We start from the raw sequence: 17,129 nt of genomic DNA, 5'->3' as shown, positions 1-17,129 counted from the left end.
TATGAATTTATTATGCGTTCAGGATGACATAAATATCATTTGAATTCGGCGAATGCAATTAAGAATCTGCAGGTGTCGTAAACACATTTCATTGTTGCTTGACCAGCACTCACTGTTCAAATCACCAGTTGTGATGCGTTTCCTCAAGAAGTTGCAATGTATGATCCCCATGGGATTTAAATTTAGTCCACACATTTTTGTGTGCCCTTTGACGCTCCACACAGCTGTCTTTTCAGGCACCTCAGTCCCAAGTCAGTTCTTCTTGTCGCAAAAGGTGAACAAGTTACAGATTCTGTTGGTCAACTTGCCCTACACCACTTTCTACCAACAAAAACTGGTTTTGGGGACTAAAGCTCCTGCCATCTGAAAGTAGTGACTCCCTTTCAAGTTGGCCAGAGCATCCCTGTTGCAGTGTTCTTTGCTCTGCTTTACCCCTGTAAGAAGGGGGAGACACTTCACCAGCTGGATCTGGAAAGAGCTCTCAGTTCCCATTGATCGTACCAAAGAACTCCGGTGTACAAATGTTCCTCATTGAATTAACTGAAGCAAAGGAAGGTAAGACTGAGAACAAAAGGACCTTCTCAGTTGGGGTTGTACTCTATGTTAAGATCTGCTATGCATTCACCCAAAAGCCGCCCCCTGTAGACTTCCGGGAGCATTCTACCGGAGCCAAAGCTGCTGCCACTGTGCTGACATGCAGAGCGCCTTTCTTGCACATGTCCCAGGCTGCTACATGGGAGTCACTGCGGCACTACTCTCTAGAGAGCCAGGTCCACTGGAAGGGCACTTTGCCCATTCGGTCCTTCAGGACTTTTTGGATTGAGCCAGTTCACAGATCGGCCTTCTAGAAGGTGCTTTCTATTTGAAAGGTAAATAATCCATGGTCATTAATCTCTTTCAGAAAATCAAGTTACTTAACTTTGGTAACGCCCTTTCTGGTAGAGACATTATTTAAACACACATTGCTCACCATCTCTCTCGCCTCTCTGTCTGAGAACAAGGCTTGTTTAACTTAACAGGATTCCATCCAAGCGATCTGCACACTGCTCACATTTGATGTGATTGTGAGTGTGCATCTGCGAACGAGTCAGAAAGCAACTCATGTCAGTGCGCATGGGTGGCACCTATATAGGTCTGTTTACAGACTTGAATTCACAGCCACAGATTCGAAGGTAAACTTACACCTAAGAAACATGAGAGATTGTGACAATCAAGTAGACAATTAGGGGCTGAAGGCAACTTAGATCCTTCAAATGCACCTTTTGTGTTTATTATTCAGCTTCAAGATGATAAGGCACCACTTACCATGAGCAGGGTTTGTAGATATCTCAGAAGCCATGGTGATGAGGAGCAACAAAGGATACTGATTGCAGGTTGTGTTGTATCTGCCAGACAGTTCACCCCTCTTCTACCTGAGCTGGAAAAAGTATGTTGGGGATACACACAGTACATTTGCAGATAATCACAACAACCAAGGTACAGCCAGAAAGGGCAGCATCTAATGTGAGGCATAACATATATTTTCAGAGGGCAACAGTTGTTCACTGTATATAATCCACTTTCTTGAGGGTACAATGACCTGCACCATGAAAGGGTAACTACTTCCTTATATCTGGCCAGATAGGCACGCGGCATATACAAAGTGCTTGAGGGCAGTGTGATATTCCAGTTGTGAGGGATTGAGCATGTAGCAAAAGGGTTCTACCCATTTATCCCCACAGGATGTTTAGCTTTTGATGATCAATTGTTTTGGGCTTTTAGTGACGGAGGTGGGGGAGGGAGTAGAGATCCCCTGTGGTTGGTTCTAACACTGCTTTTTGTGACCTTTTTAAAGTTAAATAAAGACCCACAGAGATGTATTTGAACTTAAATAGCTTTATTGATTATGCTGGGATGAACAATGCATAGTTTAACATTCTAATTAATGATATTGGCTATGAGTATCATTTCTAATGATTCTAATGTAATTCGTGGTCACTTTCTTTATGTGCTGAGATGCTGACAAAGCTGGTAAACCTTTATGCATAATGACACCCCCGTTATAGTGTGATTTTGCATCTAGTATGGGTGAGGCATTGTGCTGATAAGGTTTAGGGCTAGTTTTGGTGTAACATGATATGAAGGTGTCACCAAAGGTATTTTCGTCTCACTGATGTCCATATTTGTAACTTAACACATTGTATTCAGTAGTGTTTGTGTAATAAAAATACTTTTCCTTTCTAAAAGAAAAAGTGCTGACTGGACAATAATCCAGTGAGTGTTGTTGCATGCTGGCCAGTTGGATCAAAAGCCCACAACTCCTTCCCCGAGTAGGCTTTGAACTCCTCTGCTTCACTATCATGAGACTCAAAAGTTACAATGGGGTACTTGATTCCCAGTAAAACCTTACATCCTTTTCAACTAATAACCTGATTTCTTACAGAGCAGATGTAACAATGAACCACAGTCAAAATGGTTTGTATTTGCACCTAATCAGGCTCTACCAACTATCAATGGGTGGGAGAGAGTAGTCTTCCCTGCTAAGGATGTTTGTACACTTTATGGGTACCCCTTCCTTCAGCAGAGCCAAACACCCATAAAACATAAAGCCCTTAATGGCCAGTTGAAAACTATCCTTACTTGAAGCAACTCATAGGCCTACATTTCAATCGGATGCTGAAGCCCATAATATTCGGAGCTCACATTAGCCAGACATGAGGGATAGGAATGAACTTCACCTCTCTACCCCACATTCCCAGGTACCAAATAAAGAGTTTCCCAACCCAACCTTGAAGGGCAAAGATCATTCCAGAGTCTCCACCACTTTGTGCCTCACTCTTTCTTGCAATAGGCGCATTAATGTTGCTGTGAAGTGTTTTTTGCTGAATTACTTATACTTTATGCACAAATTAGAAAGATCAAATAAACCATATTTGCAGGCACCATCAGTCAATTATTCACTAAAACTTCAACTTTAGAAGCCCCCCCTACCAAAAAAAGATAACTATTTAAAAATCCGTGATCCGTCTGGGGTATGTTGATCTTTCCTTTGCCTCCAACAGGGCACAGCGCGTCTAAGTCATCAGAACTTCACCATCCATGCAGATGTCATCGTTTGGATTCTTCTTGGGCTGCTTTGGTTTCAATTTACTGTAGAAAATAAATTTGTTGCCGAGATGAGAATTTAAAACCACAATGTTGTGCTTGATACATATGTAAATTACTGCCATTCAACATATTGTCTGTTCAGATCATCTACTCAGAAACCATGTCACATCTTTGTACATCTCCACACCTTCCTGAGTGTCATTGCGTTTGCAATGATTGGCTGTGTTGGAGAAGGGCTAAGCTACACCTGAAAAAACACACATTTCTTAAAGAATTGAATTGAGAATTGTTGCAGTGCAGATATTTCCTCTACCACAGCCTCCATCATGCAGTGGACCCCGAAACATTTTTGTGGTGTGGCCAAAACAAAAACCTGCCAGCTGACTGTGACCAGAAGTTCCATTCTAAGGGGCTTATTTACAAGAGGCCTGTGCAGCTGGAGTGCCACTTTTTTTTATGCTCCGGTGGCACAGGTCTCTCAATCATAGCTATGACATGACAAAGCAAGCCTGCATGGCTTTGCATGGCCTCTCAGATATGAAGTAAGGCACAGCAGCACAAAGTGCTGTGTTGCCCTGCTCTGCATCAAGGAGTTGTTTCATGGGCACTGCGATGGGTGTTTCCACGTAACACCAATAGATTTTGATGCTGCCCCAGATTTACAAAATGATGGAAACCTAGGCCAGCACCAAAACCTTATGTCTTCACAAAGCATACATACCCAAGAGGAATGTTTTCATTTCATTCCATTTTTTCCTCTTTCCATGTGTGCTATATTCTGCAGCAAACGTAGAATTGGTAAAAGGCATCTCAGGATTGTTTTTGTTCGGGAAAGTGCCCCTCTCTGCAGACACCTTTGTACCGTGGTGCAAGTGTGCCGGTGTTGGTGCTGGGCACCAAATGATGCTCTAGCACTGGCTGAAAGGACAGGAATGCGCTGTATCCTGTAAATACAGTACATTCCTGCCCTTTCAAATTGGCTTAAGGCAGTGAAGCAAAAATTCTTGCGGCGTTGTCCTATGCCAATGTTCAGTAAATGAGGCCCTAAGAATTTTGGATCTTTCAGGCATACAGTCCCCTATGTGATGACAGTCAGACAAAGAAGATAATGGCCTAAGCAGGTAACTGGCCACCTTGTATTTTGTCTCTACAACAATCTTTGTTGATGGTTGTTCTACCATGTCCAAAACAGCCTCTACTACTTGTGTCTGTTATCTTCATTTAATGGAGACTTTTAAATCTGCTATGGGTTTTTCTGTACATACCTTAACACAACTGTGCCATGATTTCCACTAACAGAAGAGGTGGGTCATGAAACACGCCTCACATCCCTCTCACGCTTAGCCATATTCAATCTTATTTCAATCACTACCACCATCAACTAAGTCTACGGATGAAAACAACAACTGTAAAGTGGTGTGAAGAAAGAAATAAAAAAGTCACAACGTTAAAGCTTCCTTCTCACAAGAAAATTTGTTTCAAGTAAACACCTCAGCCACAGCCCTCCCAGCAGCCACTCAGAACCTGAAGGACAGTTCATGGTCACACGTTCCAACTAGGAATTCCAAAGCCTTGAGAATTCTGAGATGCTATAACAACCTTTTGTGAAGAATTGCAGCATCTATAGGCAGAAGAGGTAAGGTAAGGGAGCCGAGAACACTGCTGTTTTTCATGCCACCTTTAAGCCTCTTTAGGTCTCATCCTAGGCCATCCTTAAAGCAACAGATTTCACAAAGAGATGACACAAGGAATTTGCAATGATTGGGAGAATACAAACAATAATAATACAAATCTAAGCCATCTCCTAGAGCTGGTAGGTATATTCATTCTATAGATATATATGTATGCAAATTACTGGTGCAGCCTCACTGTGTCACTTCGACATCATTAACTGTCTCAGGAAGCCGCAAGTTGACAGTCTCAGGAAGGGCAAAAGCCGCCAAGCCAGAAATGATGACTACGAAAACAAAGATGATCTGTGGCAGGACCTTCCATACATCATCCAGTAGCAGGACCAGGGGTGTCAGGGATGCACCGATACGGGCGAGGGAATAGTTGTACCCAACACCACTTTGCCTAGAAGAACAGGGTGCAAGACAGGGCTGAAGTCATAGACCTGGATTCACCAAAATGCCTAGGCTAGCGGAAGTAACATCACAAATTCTTTGACCTTTATAACATCACAGGATGTGACATCATCATGACCTTTGATTCTGGATCTTTCCAGGAAGTGATACCACATGAGCCTTAGGGTGCTGATATGAAAATCTTACTCTTTTCTCCTTTCAGTACATGAAAAATGACGTGTTCGTCTAAAGAGAATATAGTGCCTTAGAACACTAAACAGTAGCGGAAGCCTAAATAATTGAATTCTCCTACTGTATAACACAACATGAAATGCACTTATAAATCATAGGGAAAGAGAAAAAAGATATTTTAAAAAGGCAAAATATTTTTATTTCACTTATATTAATTGACATACACCATAACATAATTATGAAGGATGTTGTTAGCTTAAATTGTTCCTTAGTGTCAATGCATTTTGCTTCATGCTCATTTGCACAACATAATTATGTATGCAAAGCACAGGGGTGAAAGTTTTATCCAAATGTTCATGTTTTAAAAATAATGAAACATAGCAATAGCTTGTTCAAAAATGTGATAGTTTAAAAAAAAAATATTTAGAAGAGTGTGCTTAGCACTGCTAAAACTATTTGTTTTACACAATCTAAATGTAACCTCCTGGTCCCAGTGAGAGCTGAGGAAAGTTGACAGTACTCATCAAGACTCTGAGGGGCACATGCATCAAGGTCACGATTGGCGATTACCAAATAGCGATTATTAAGGAATCGCTATTTGGTAATGGCAAATGCCTATGCATGTAGGAATCACAATAAAAATTGTGATCCCTCAACATTGACTAATTGCGATTCATAAATTGCGAATCGCTATTAGCTTATGTGACTCCATTCATTCCAATGGGCCTACAGGCCCATAGGAATGTATGATAATGCATTCGCAAATTGCAATTGCCAAATTGGTAATCGCAAATTGCGGATGCAAATACAGATGTGCCAAGGGGTCTAAGGTCCCTCTGAAGCACTCCCCCCCAAAAAAGTAAGTGTGAACATGTGAAGCACACATATAGCCTAGGGGCATGTGTGCGCCACATGGCACTTTGAAAAATGTATTTTTGGTGCATTTTTCAAAGCATGCACAAATTACCATCAACTTGAAGTTGATGATAATTAGCATTTCCTAAATGCACATTTCGCATTTAGAAAAGACTACATGCATTGGTATTCAGGGAATCGCAAATTGCGATTCCCTAAATGCATTCGCAATTTAGGTAATCGCAAAAAATTGTGATTCCCTGAATTGCAAATGGAGAAAGGTATATGCATCAGAAAAGGCCTTTTTCCATTTGCAAAAGGGACGATTCTGCGAATCGGCCCGTTTGCAACTGGAAACAAGCTTGATGCATGCGCCCCTTCACGTTCTGTTCTTGACGGGTGGCTGGTGATCTTTGAAAGTGGTTGGGGTAACACTTGCCCTGACCTGTAGTGAAAGAGTGAAGCGAGTGAGCCTGACCTCTTCTAAGTAACTTTAGGGAACATTTGGAAAAATAATAGGGTCAAATAGTTTATTAAAGCAGAATTATGACATACATTTGTTAAAGGGCACTCATTAAATATTCAAATCCTTTCATGGTGTGCAAGGCCAATGAAACCAGATGCTCTCCCTGAGTTACCTGAAACAAATTCAGATAACGCTATGGGTGCCCCTATATGTCACAAAATCCCTTCCTTGTGCCAGGGCCAGCTTATTGGCTTGGATGCCCCTCCCCACATATGCTATGGATTTCCCTTAGGCCAAACCAAAGTGCCTCAATGTTGCCATTAGCTCTGTCCTTATTCCATGGCTGAACATTAAGGCAAACATTACTTTTTGTCTCCTAGGGTCAGCATTTCGTCATGTTTGCCGCTCCCCCAGAAGACCATGGTTGTCCTCATGTCTATGAGGATCTACCATTGGCTGGTGCCAGCATATTGTCATGGGTTTTCCCCATATCCCAAGAATTACTATAGTATGTTAGTGCCAGTACTGTAACATGCTGGGAATTTTACCTGCTATGCTAGCACAATCATTCTGCCATGCCAGAATGCCAGCGCCAACTGGAGACTTGCAAGGATAGCACCACATTCTCTCTCTTATACTCACTTACATTCCCTCACTCATTCCTACTCATTCCCATTCACACTCACTTGGACTCACTCATATATCATCACACACTCACCTGCACTCACTCACTCATTCATTCCCACTCAGTCTCATTTATTCTCATTCTGACTCACTCATTCTCATTCTTTTGCATGCCCTCTCCCTCAAATTCACTCTTTCTCTCTCCTATGCACTCACTCTCTTGCAATCAGTTTTCCTCTTGTTCATTCTTTCTCACTTATTCTCATTCACTTTGAAGCATTCATTCTCAGCTATGCTCACTCACTGTTACTCACTCACTCATTCTCACTCACATTCATTCCCATTAACACTCCCTCGCACCCTGACAGTCTTCACACCCATTCTTTATGTTTTCACGTACTCTCTCATCCAGTAATTCTCTCACTTATTCATTCTCATACAGTGTCTCAAACTCAAGTAATGACACTCAATCTCACTCGTCCTCACTCAATATCAGTCACTCAATCTCTTTCACTCAAATTCACTCTTACACACACATGCACACACATAAACATGCTCTATGTCATACAAACACACTGTATGCCCAGTCCACAGACCCAACAAATAATTGAAAGCACTTAACTTACTTCAGCTGTCAGTGAATGTCTCATTCAAGCTCTTGCTGCCCCGTTAGTGTTAAAACTGAAAAATGTAATAACAATACATTCATGTACAAAACAAAAGTACATCTTTATTAACAAACTCGCCCCTTGTAACCTCCACATCAACCCGACTCAGAAATACTTACTTAGGCAGGCCCTGTGACCCAGGCCCGAGGTCACTGATTGACAGATCACAGATGGGTGGCACATAGCAGGCAGACAAACACATGAACAGGAAATCCTAAATCAATCCCACAGATAGGCTCTGCAACACCACAATGGTCCAGGGAGATTGGCCTCAATAAACACACATGGACAGAGCGGTGCGCATGTTCCTAAAATAGCATAAAGTCAGATGCCATATGATGTTAGGAAAACATCGTCAATCAGGACACAGCACAAACAACACATGCAGTGATCACACGCTCCTCATGCCAAACATCTGGACACATTACCCACTAGCTGCATTGTGCCCACACAAGGTCGAGGCCCACCTGGATTCCTCATCCAATACATTAATTTATGACTCCAAAGACAGAGGTTCACATTCCTTACAATAAAAGGATAGCTGGAACTAGTTTATTGCATTCAATGAACAGTACAAAGACCCATTTTCGACCGACTGTAAATTGAGACAGTTCTCGGATCCTATGCATGTGACTGTACTGCAAGCCGCATTCTTATATTAAACAAACTGTTCCTGTTTTGCCAAAGGCCTCTTGTCTCTTGTGTTTTTTAAGGTACTTAATGTTCTAGCAAAATTTGTCATGACACTAACCTTGAATAATAGACTATTTATTATTAATCTACTAAAATGAGCAGAAAACGAGGTGGAGTCTTGACTCCCCTTAAGTGCAATTAGCCTTGTGTTCTTGGCACTGATTCAGTCACTTCAGAAACCAGGTGATCGCAAAGGCAGTGCCAGGAGTTGCAAAGTGCATGCCAGGGTCACAACTGCAGACCTTGAAAACCCCTAATCGATGTTAATTCCCCCATGTGTCCAAATCTCAGCTCTTCTTTCTATCCTGGTTGCATCATTAACCTTTCTCTCTCACTGACATGTATCCCTCTCTCTCTCTGAGTTCTCTCATGCCAGTCTCTCTTTATTAATTCTCTTACTCTTGTCTCCTACTCTCCAACTCTATCTGTGAACTTTGTCTAGCCTGTCTCTCACCTTTTTCTCTTTTCTCTCACGTGTCTCTCTTTTTAATTGTTTAACCTCTTTGCAGCCTCTTTCTAGACTGGTTCTTTGTCACCTTTGTCAAACCTGTCTCTCCCTCTATTTCTTTCTCTCTTAGCTGCGTCTTTGCTATTTTTCCACCTGTCACATCTGTCACTTGTCTTTTTCTCTCTATAGTCTCTTTTTATTTGTTTGAAGAAAGCTGGGTCTCTATATAGTTTACTAAAATGAATAACAGTGTACAGAGAGTCACTTTTGTGCGCAATTATGCACCATTGAAATCAATGGAGAAAACCAGAAAATTGTATTTACAATCAGGCAATGTTCAACTTCTCGTTTTAGGTCGATAGCAGGACCAGGTCTAAAGTTCCAGCAGTAGAAGATCAGGAGCATCCCGGATTTGGTCAGGAGCAAGGTGATGAAGGTGTTGGTACCTGGTGCTCTACGAAAAAGGGGGCACTAGGAAAGACACTGCACAGGAGGGCTTCGAGGTAAGTCGGGCAGGTCCCACTGGAGAGAGGAGGTCGCAAGTGGCACATGACTGGGAGCATGGCTGGTTCATTGTTACAGGGTTCGGTGGGGCCGGGTGCAGAGCAGATAGGTCAGCTGGGCATCATGCATCGAGAAGCCCTCGCAGTCAGGCGGTTGGCAACTTGGAGAGGCAATTTCAGGACACCTGGGCCACTCAGGATTTGGGTCTCAGATGTCTCAATGTCCCTCAATGGGTGCTTGCTTCTGGTATTGTTGGAGTCTGGCATGGACTCTTCGTCTCACAGTTTGCTGTTGGGGGTCTGGTACCCCGGGTATGGGTACCAAGATGCTCCGGTAGGTCTTGGTAAGGGGACAGATTCGACCCTCTGGAGCTGGTGCTCTTCTTTTGGTGTGGTTGCTGAATCAAAGTTGTCAGAGAGCAGCTCATTGACAAACCAGACTCAGTGGGATCAGAGCCTGCAGTGTGCCTGAAGTGATACCTTCACTCCAAGGGAGGTGCTTGGTAAATCTGCAAAGGCTAGAGGAGGTCCGGGTTTCTTGGACACTGCAAAGGTTCGAGTCGACATGACACACCATGATTGATGAAGTCCTAGAGGCAGCAGGCAGGGTTTGGTGCCAATTTTCTTCTTCAGCAGGGTTTCAATTCTTGGGCGTCAAGTCTTCTTTGTCCTTCCATTCTTCTTGTCCATCAAATCTAAGTTTCAGGTCTAGGGATGTCACCTAAATTCTGAATTTATGGGGTTTTACAGGGGGAGATAGGTAGTAGCCAATGGCCTACTTGGTCTTTAGGGTGCCTGCACCCTCTAAGTGATCACTTCCTGTGGGGCGGGGCACTATCCAACCCTGATATGTTGTTTCTCCATCATCCCAAGATAGTGGATTTTCAGGGGAGGAGTTCACATTGCCTGCCCCACCCTAGGGGTGGTGATGCCTGTGTCACCCTCCTCCTTATCTAACAAATGGTCCCACCTGTCCTCCCACCAAATGTCTGGGCTGAACTTCAAAGGTGGAAATTCCTTTGAAGCATCCTGCTCTGGAAGGCCATTCTACCCTGGAGGAGGTCTGAAGTACCTCTGCCCAGAACAGGCTTTGTTTCTGGCCTCTAAGAGCACAGGTTCTCACCCCATGAGGTCAGAAACATGTCCGGTGGTGGAGTACTGGCTATGACTAGGCAGAGACCACACCAGTGCTTTGTAAGTTTTCAGGGGACTCTCTAAAGGGACTCCTGTGTGCATTTATTAATACATCTCTCACTGGCATCAGTGAGGATTTATTAAGAGAAGATATTTGGCAGATACTAAATATCTTAGGGTAGATTAAAGCCTTCATGGAGCTAGAATACTCGTAATGACACGTATGCAGCACATGTACTCTATATGGCTTCCCTGTGCACTTCCAAGAATGGCTCAGATATTGCAGGGTCATATCTGCTTATGCAGATATGTCCACACATGGGATTTGTAGTACACCCTGCATTTGAGCTGTAAGCCTGCAGTAGGGGTGACTTACCTATATCTCATGCAGTGATTGAGGACATGACACACAGGGCTGTGTGCCATGTCAACTCTTCGGTTTTCTCTGCACCACGATATGCTAAATGGTTGCATTAAAGTACAGTTCAATTGGTTGTTGTAACAATCATAATATTTTAAAACGATTTAGACTGATATCAATGTTTATATTTCTCTGTCTCTCACAATCTGTGTATGATTTGTAAAAATTTGCCTCAAAGAAAGTGGTGTGAACCATTTTGAGTACAACCAAAATGCCGCATCGCCAGAATCTTTTGAATTGTTTTTATAATTTGTTCTATTGGAATGAAAACACTCTTTGTGTGATAATGCTCTTTAGTAATTACTGAAGTGTCAGAGAATGATGGGCTTCATTAGCTCCCTTTTTAATCTGTGTATCCTTTTGATCCTTGTATACTATTTGATGTATGGATGAGACACTCTATTGTATTTTATATAAATATGAAAGAATTTTTATAATAAGGTGACAGAGTGAGAGATTTTGATGGTGATAAGATTGGTCACTGTATACTATTATTTAGGGATGCAACTGGGGTTAGGGAAGTAAAGCTGAACAAAAAGGAGTTTCTATTGTTTTAGGTATCCACCACCCTATCCCTTTTGGCAGTGAAGGGTGGCTCTCCAAACACTTGGACTCAGTGGATGCACATCACATGTTGAAGAGCAGCAGTCACATGAAAGCACATCACACAGTGAGGAACAGCACTCACATGAATGCACATCACACGGTGAGGAGCAGAACTCACATGAAAGCACATCACACGGTGAGGAGCAGAACCCACATGAATGCACATCACACGGTGAGGATCAGCACTCACACGAATAAACATCACACGGTGAGCAGCAGCCCTTACATTAAGCACATCACACAGGGTGAAGCAGCACTCACATGAAGGGGCATCATAGGGAAGAAGCAGCACTCACATGAATACACATCTCATGGTGAGGAGCAGAACTCACATGAATGCACATCACACGGTGAGGAGCAGAACTCACATGAATACACATCACACGGTGAGGAGCAGAACTCACATGAATACACATCACACGGTGAGGAGCAGAACCCACATGAATGCACATCACACGGTGAGGATCAGCACTCACATGAATACACATCACACGGTGAGCAGCAGCACTTATATTAAGCACATCACACAGGGTGGAGCAGCACTCACGTGAAGGGGCACCATAGAGAAGAAGCAGCACTCACATGAATACACATCTCATGGTGAGGAGCAGAACTCACATGAATACACATCTCACGGTGAGGAGCAGAACTCACATGAATACACATCACACGGTGAGGAGCAGAACCCACATGAATGCACATCACACGGTGAGGATCAGCACTCACATGAATAAACATCACACGGTGAGCAGAAGCACTTACATTAAGCACATCACACAGGGTGGAGCAGCACTCACGTGAAGGGGCACCATAGAGAAGAAGCAGCACTCACATGAACACACATCTCACGGTGAGGAGCAGCACTCACATGAATACACATCTCACGGTGAGGAGCAGCACTCACATGAATACACATCTCACTCATATGAATGCCTATGACACCATGAGCAGCACATGAATAAACATCATGCATTCAGGAGCTGCAGTCAAATGGATGTACATCACACAACGAGGGGAAGTCCTCACATGAATACACATTACACAGTGAGGAGCATCACTTACATTAAGCACATCACGCTCATATGAATGCCCACCACAAAGGGATGCAGCAGCACTCACATGAAAGCACATCACCCAGTGAGGAGCAACACTCACCTTAAAGCACAGGAGCAATACTCAAACGATTGTAAGTCGCACGGCAAGAAGCCACACTCATATTGATGTCGCTCACCACAGTGAAGAGCAGCACTAACATGTAAACACATCATATAGTGGGGTACAACACTCACAAAAACACATCACAAAGTGAGGTGCAGCACTCAAATGAATGCCCATCACAGAGTGAGAAACATCACTCACATGAACACAAATCACATAGTGAGGAGCAGAGCTCATGTGGACACCTATCACATGGTGAGAAGGAACACTCACATGAATACAGTTCACACAGTGAGGAGCAGAACTCAAAAGAATACACATCACACAGTTTGTAGCAGCATTCAAAAAAGCATTGAGGAGCACCACTCACATGACTGCAGATCACACGCTTAGGAGCAGCAGTCACATAAATCCATATAACAGCATTCACGAAAGCACATCACACTATGAGAAGCATCACTCACCTGAGTACAGATCACATGGCAAGGTGCATGACTCACATGAATGCCTATGACACCATAAGCAGCAGGAGCCACATGAATACACATCATACGGTGAGGAGCTGCTGTCACATGGATGCACATCACACAAGGGGCAGCCCTAACATGAAGGTCACAGGAGCATGCATGTCACATAGCAAGCAGCCGCACTCATACATAGTGGGAAGCATCACTCACATGCATGTGCATCACACAGTGAGAAGCATTGCTCACACGAATGTACATCAAACAACAAGGAGCTTAACTCATGTGAGCTGCTGGTAATGTTTATGAATTTGTCGCCCTGCTCTTTCAGGTTAAAATAATCTCCTCACTTCCACTTTACTTTCAGCTTTCGTTATTTTTTAAAACAGGGCATCAGCATTATCATTTAAAAAACAAATACAAGAAACAACATTGTATATACTAAAGTAAAATCTGAACTCAGAACTTAAACATCATCAGGACACCCCCGCGCAGACCAACACCTGGGGTAGAACAATATGGTAGGGGAAGACAAGACACAACATATAAAGAAAATATTTTTATAGAAGTGATTATATTGGGATCACCGAAAGAGAAAGTGCAGTGAAGATTAAAACTAGCTCAGAGGTGTCACTATAAGTAAGTTTATTCCTGGACCCTCCGGCCAGGATTTAAAAAGTAAAGGATGGTGGTGACAGGAAGAAAGTAATGAACTCCTTACACCCCTCATTACTGCCAATATGTCGACATGTTTATGCTGTCGTAATGTGCCCAGAGTATAGGGTCAGGCCTGCAACTGTCAGCACCTTTCCGATCCCAATTGTAAAATACCCTACTGCTCCACCCTATTGCTCTACCTCAAGCGTTGGTCTGCACAGGGGTGTACTTAAGCAGCCCTATGAGGAAGCATGTCACAATTTTGTGAGTGAGGGCAATATTTTCCCACCGAACACATGCCACCACATATATTTATTCACCACTCTCTACTCCTCTTTGTGTGTTTGAGCTTGTGGACAGGGGGTCCGGAGTAGGGGGTTTAGCCCCTCACCCTTTTTTGTGTAGAACAGCCTTACTCTTTACACATTAAGATCACAACGGTTTGTGTTTAAGGAATTCAGAGAGTTTGAATGGTCACAAAGTGAAATTTATTGTTTAGTGACAAGGATGTTTAAGACCTTCTATATCACTAAACTTATCCTTGTTCCTCTTCTCCTCTTTGGGATTGTGGAAATTGACTAAAAAAACTCCCTTTTCCGCCTGGTGTCCCATCATGCACCCTATCCTCCTTAAACACCGATCAGGCAAGCCGATTTTCCTACTTCAAGCACAAAGCCTATTATACCCCCTCTTGCCTATTTTCCTTTCATTTGTACTGGCCCATGCAAAGGAAATAATGGCCAACCATCGTGTATCTTACGGGTTTCCGTCCCGCTCGATATTTTCCCTTAGACCAGAACGGAGTCAGTTAAGATGGTTGCCCCGCCAAACCCCCCCCCCCCTATCCAACTCTGTCACAGAACGAGCAGCTCTCGCTCGTCAATGATCTCTCAGCTTGCGGGGGGCAGCCACGGGTTGGGTCAACAATCAAGGGAAAACCTGATCAAGCTCACGAGACAGCCATGAGGGAGAATAGTTAACCACAGCCCATTCTCCTTCCTCTCAGCTGCACACACATACCATTGTGAGACATCACCGCCCTTGTGTGAGAAGCAAAGAACGCACAATGCCTCGTCCTCTTTACCTTTCCGACAGAAATGACCCCGAAACAATGCCTCGATTCTCTGTCCCCAGACACTAGTAACTCTGTAACTTGTCACCACAATCACCCCAATGCAATATGTTTGTGTATGTGTAAACGTAATTCGAGTCATTCTTTGAAAAGAGAATAAGCATGCTATGTCTTCCGTATGATTACATCATGAATGATTGAATCAAGTCCGGGGGAACTCCTTCTTTTGATTGTACTCGTAATGTATATCAGCACTGTTATGTTCCAAGTAAAGCAGACTACTCCTGAACCCGCTTGGTGAAGGAGCTCTCCCTTAACTCGAGTTCTGGAATAAAACCTTTTCAACTCGAAGACCACGGACTCTGCTTCTCATTTTATGCATTCCCATTTTCCTATGGGTCACTTATAGAAATTCCGACAGCGTAAATAACTAGTTTTTATTTACCACATTAATTGGCGCCCGAACAGGGACACTCCCTCTTCTCTACGCGCCGGCGATGTAAGTCAGGTCTTTGTCCCTTCCATACTTTCGACGGACTTCATATGCGCAACAGCGGGGTGTTCCCGCTAACTCCCTCGAGACGAGGAGGAGACAGACTGCGACTGATCATCCACACGAGGCGGTGAAGAAGATAGCAGAGCGTCCCAACCCAGAGCCCAACCAGTGAGAAATGCCGAGTCCGAGGTCTTTGGAGCCCCGATAATCCTGCGCAAGCGTCGAGAGTCCGATGACCAGGTCTTCAAGCTTTGCTTCTTGGTGAGTACCACTGGGAAAGTATAAAGACGGGTTCCATTCTTGGAAAACGGTAAAGACGTGTCTCATTCGTGAGACCGGTATGGTTGCACTATATTCTAGTGTATAAAGTGTTTTGTTTTGCTTTTATATATTCCAAGTCTTTTTAACTGCAATTAGTTGAGTTTAAGAATGCCTCTGTTTTCAAAATTACGTACGATCGGCACCAAAAAGAATCTATTAGAGAAACCAGTTAAAATCCCACCTAGAGATACACCTGGACATTTCATGTATCACAAACATGGATTGAGTGCCATATTATTCTTAGACCTTTGGGTAGACTATACCGAGAAATTAGAAATGGTGCATAGATGGCCCACCGCAGGTACCTGGGACATAGAATGTATTATGAGAGTAGAAGAAGAATTATGGAAACGAAAGGCGAGGCCCTCACAGACAGAAGCCATTGAGTTATGGCGTAAGGAAGCACACAGGAGGGCCCAGAAAGAACTAGGGAAAGTCGAGAAAAGTAAGAGAATGTCGTAACAGGCTAAAGAAAAGCAATTACGGGAAGTAGGTGAGAAGGTTTTAGCTGAACAGGCAGATAGAGAAAGAAGCGCTCTTGTTAATGGTATTTATCCCGTTTTGTCAGAAGAAATTAGAGAAGAACATCCCAAATCCCCAGTGAAACTAATTCCCACTGCTCCCGACAATTTTCTCCCTGCCTATCTGTCGGAACCACCTCCCGCTTATGTTAACATGCCTAGAACACGCCCGTCTACACATGCTCCTGAACTAGTAGCCGGTGGTTCCACCTCTGATTTAGGAGTGCTCGGGAACAGGGCTGAGGATAAAGACGATGTCCCGCCTCTTGAGTGTCCTTACGACCCCGAACCCGGTAGTGGCCCAATGGCCACGATATCAGAGAGATTAAGACAAGCCCTGGATCGACTCCAGAAGGTCCCTGATATAACGAAGCATTTGGATAGAGTTTATGAGTTCATACGAACAGGTGAAGGTCCAGATACTCTGGCCCAGGTCATGAAAAATAGAAAAGTTCCCATCACAGGACTGCTCCTGCGGTTCATCATAAATTGTCTGATCCGGGAACTAGACCCGGGTAATGGAAGCGTAGACTCTGAGTTAATAGACCTTAGTGATCAGGTACACAGGGGAGCACACGATCTGGGACATCAGATCGACAAAACAACTAAAAGACTGGTTAAGAAAATTGTCACCATCCACTCTGAGAAAGTCACACAGGAGGACGACTCGGAGGAAG

General features: G+C 43.5%; 1 protein-coding gene across 1 annotated transcript in view; it reads right to left on the bottom strand.

Annotated features, from left to right (window-relative positions):
* Nucleotides 1-2,868: 2,868 nt before the first annotated feature.
* LOC146813685 (solute carrier family 22 member 7-like) overlaps nucleotides 2,869-17,129 on the bottom strand; it is a 172,534-nt gene continuing 158,273 nt past the window's right edge. Inside the window, exons 8-9 of the mRNA XM_085609487.1 lie at nucleotides 4,957-5,163; nucleotides 2,869-3,129 (exon numbers count right to left, since the gene is read on the bottom strand). Of these exons, the coding sequence (XP_085465613.1) occupies nucleotides 3,054-3,129; nucleotides 4,957-5,163 (283 nt within the window). The 3' untranslated portion in view covers nucleotides 2,869-3,053. The remainder of the gene's footprint in view (nucleotides 3,130-4,956; nucleotides 5,164-17,129) is intronic.

This window comes from Triturus cristatus, chromosome 6 (genome assembly GCF_964204655.1).
Source record: "Triturus cristatus chromosome 6, aTriCri1.1, whole genome shotgun sequence".
NCBI classification, from domain to species: Eukaryota; Metazoa; Chordata; class Amphibia; order Caudata; family Salamandridae; genus Triturus; species Triturus cristatus.
This window is presented reverse-complemented; position numbering and strand designations above follow the sequence as displayed.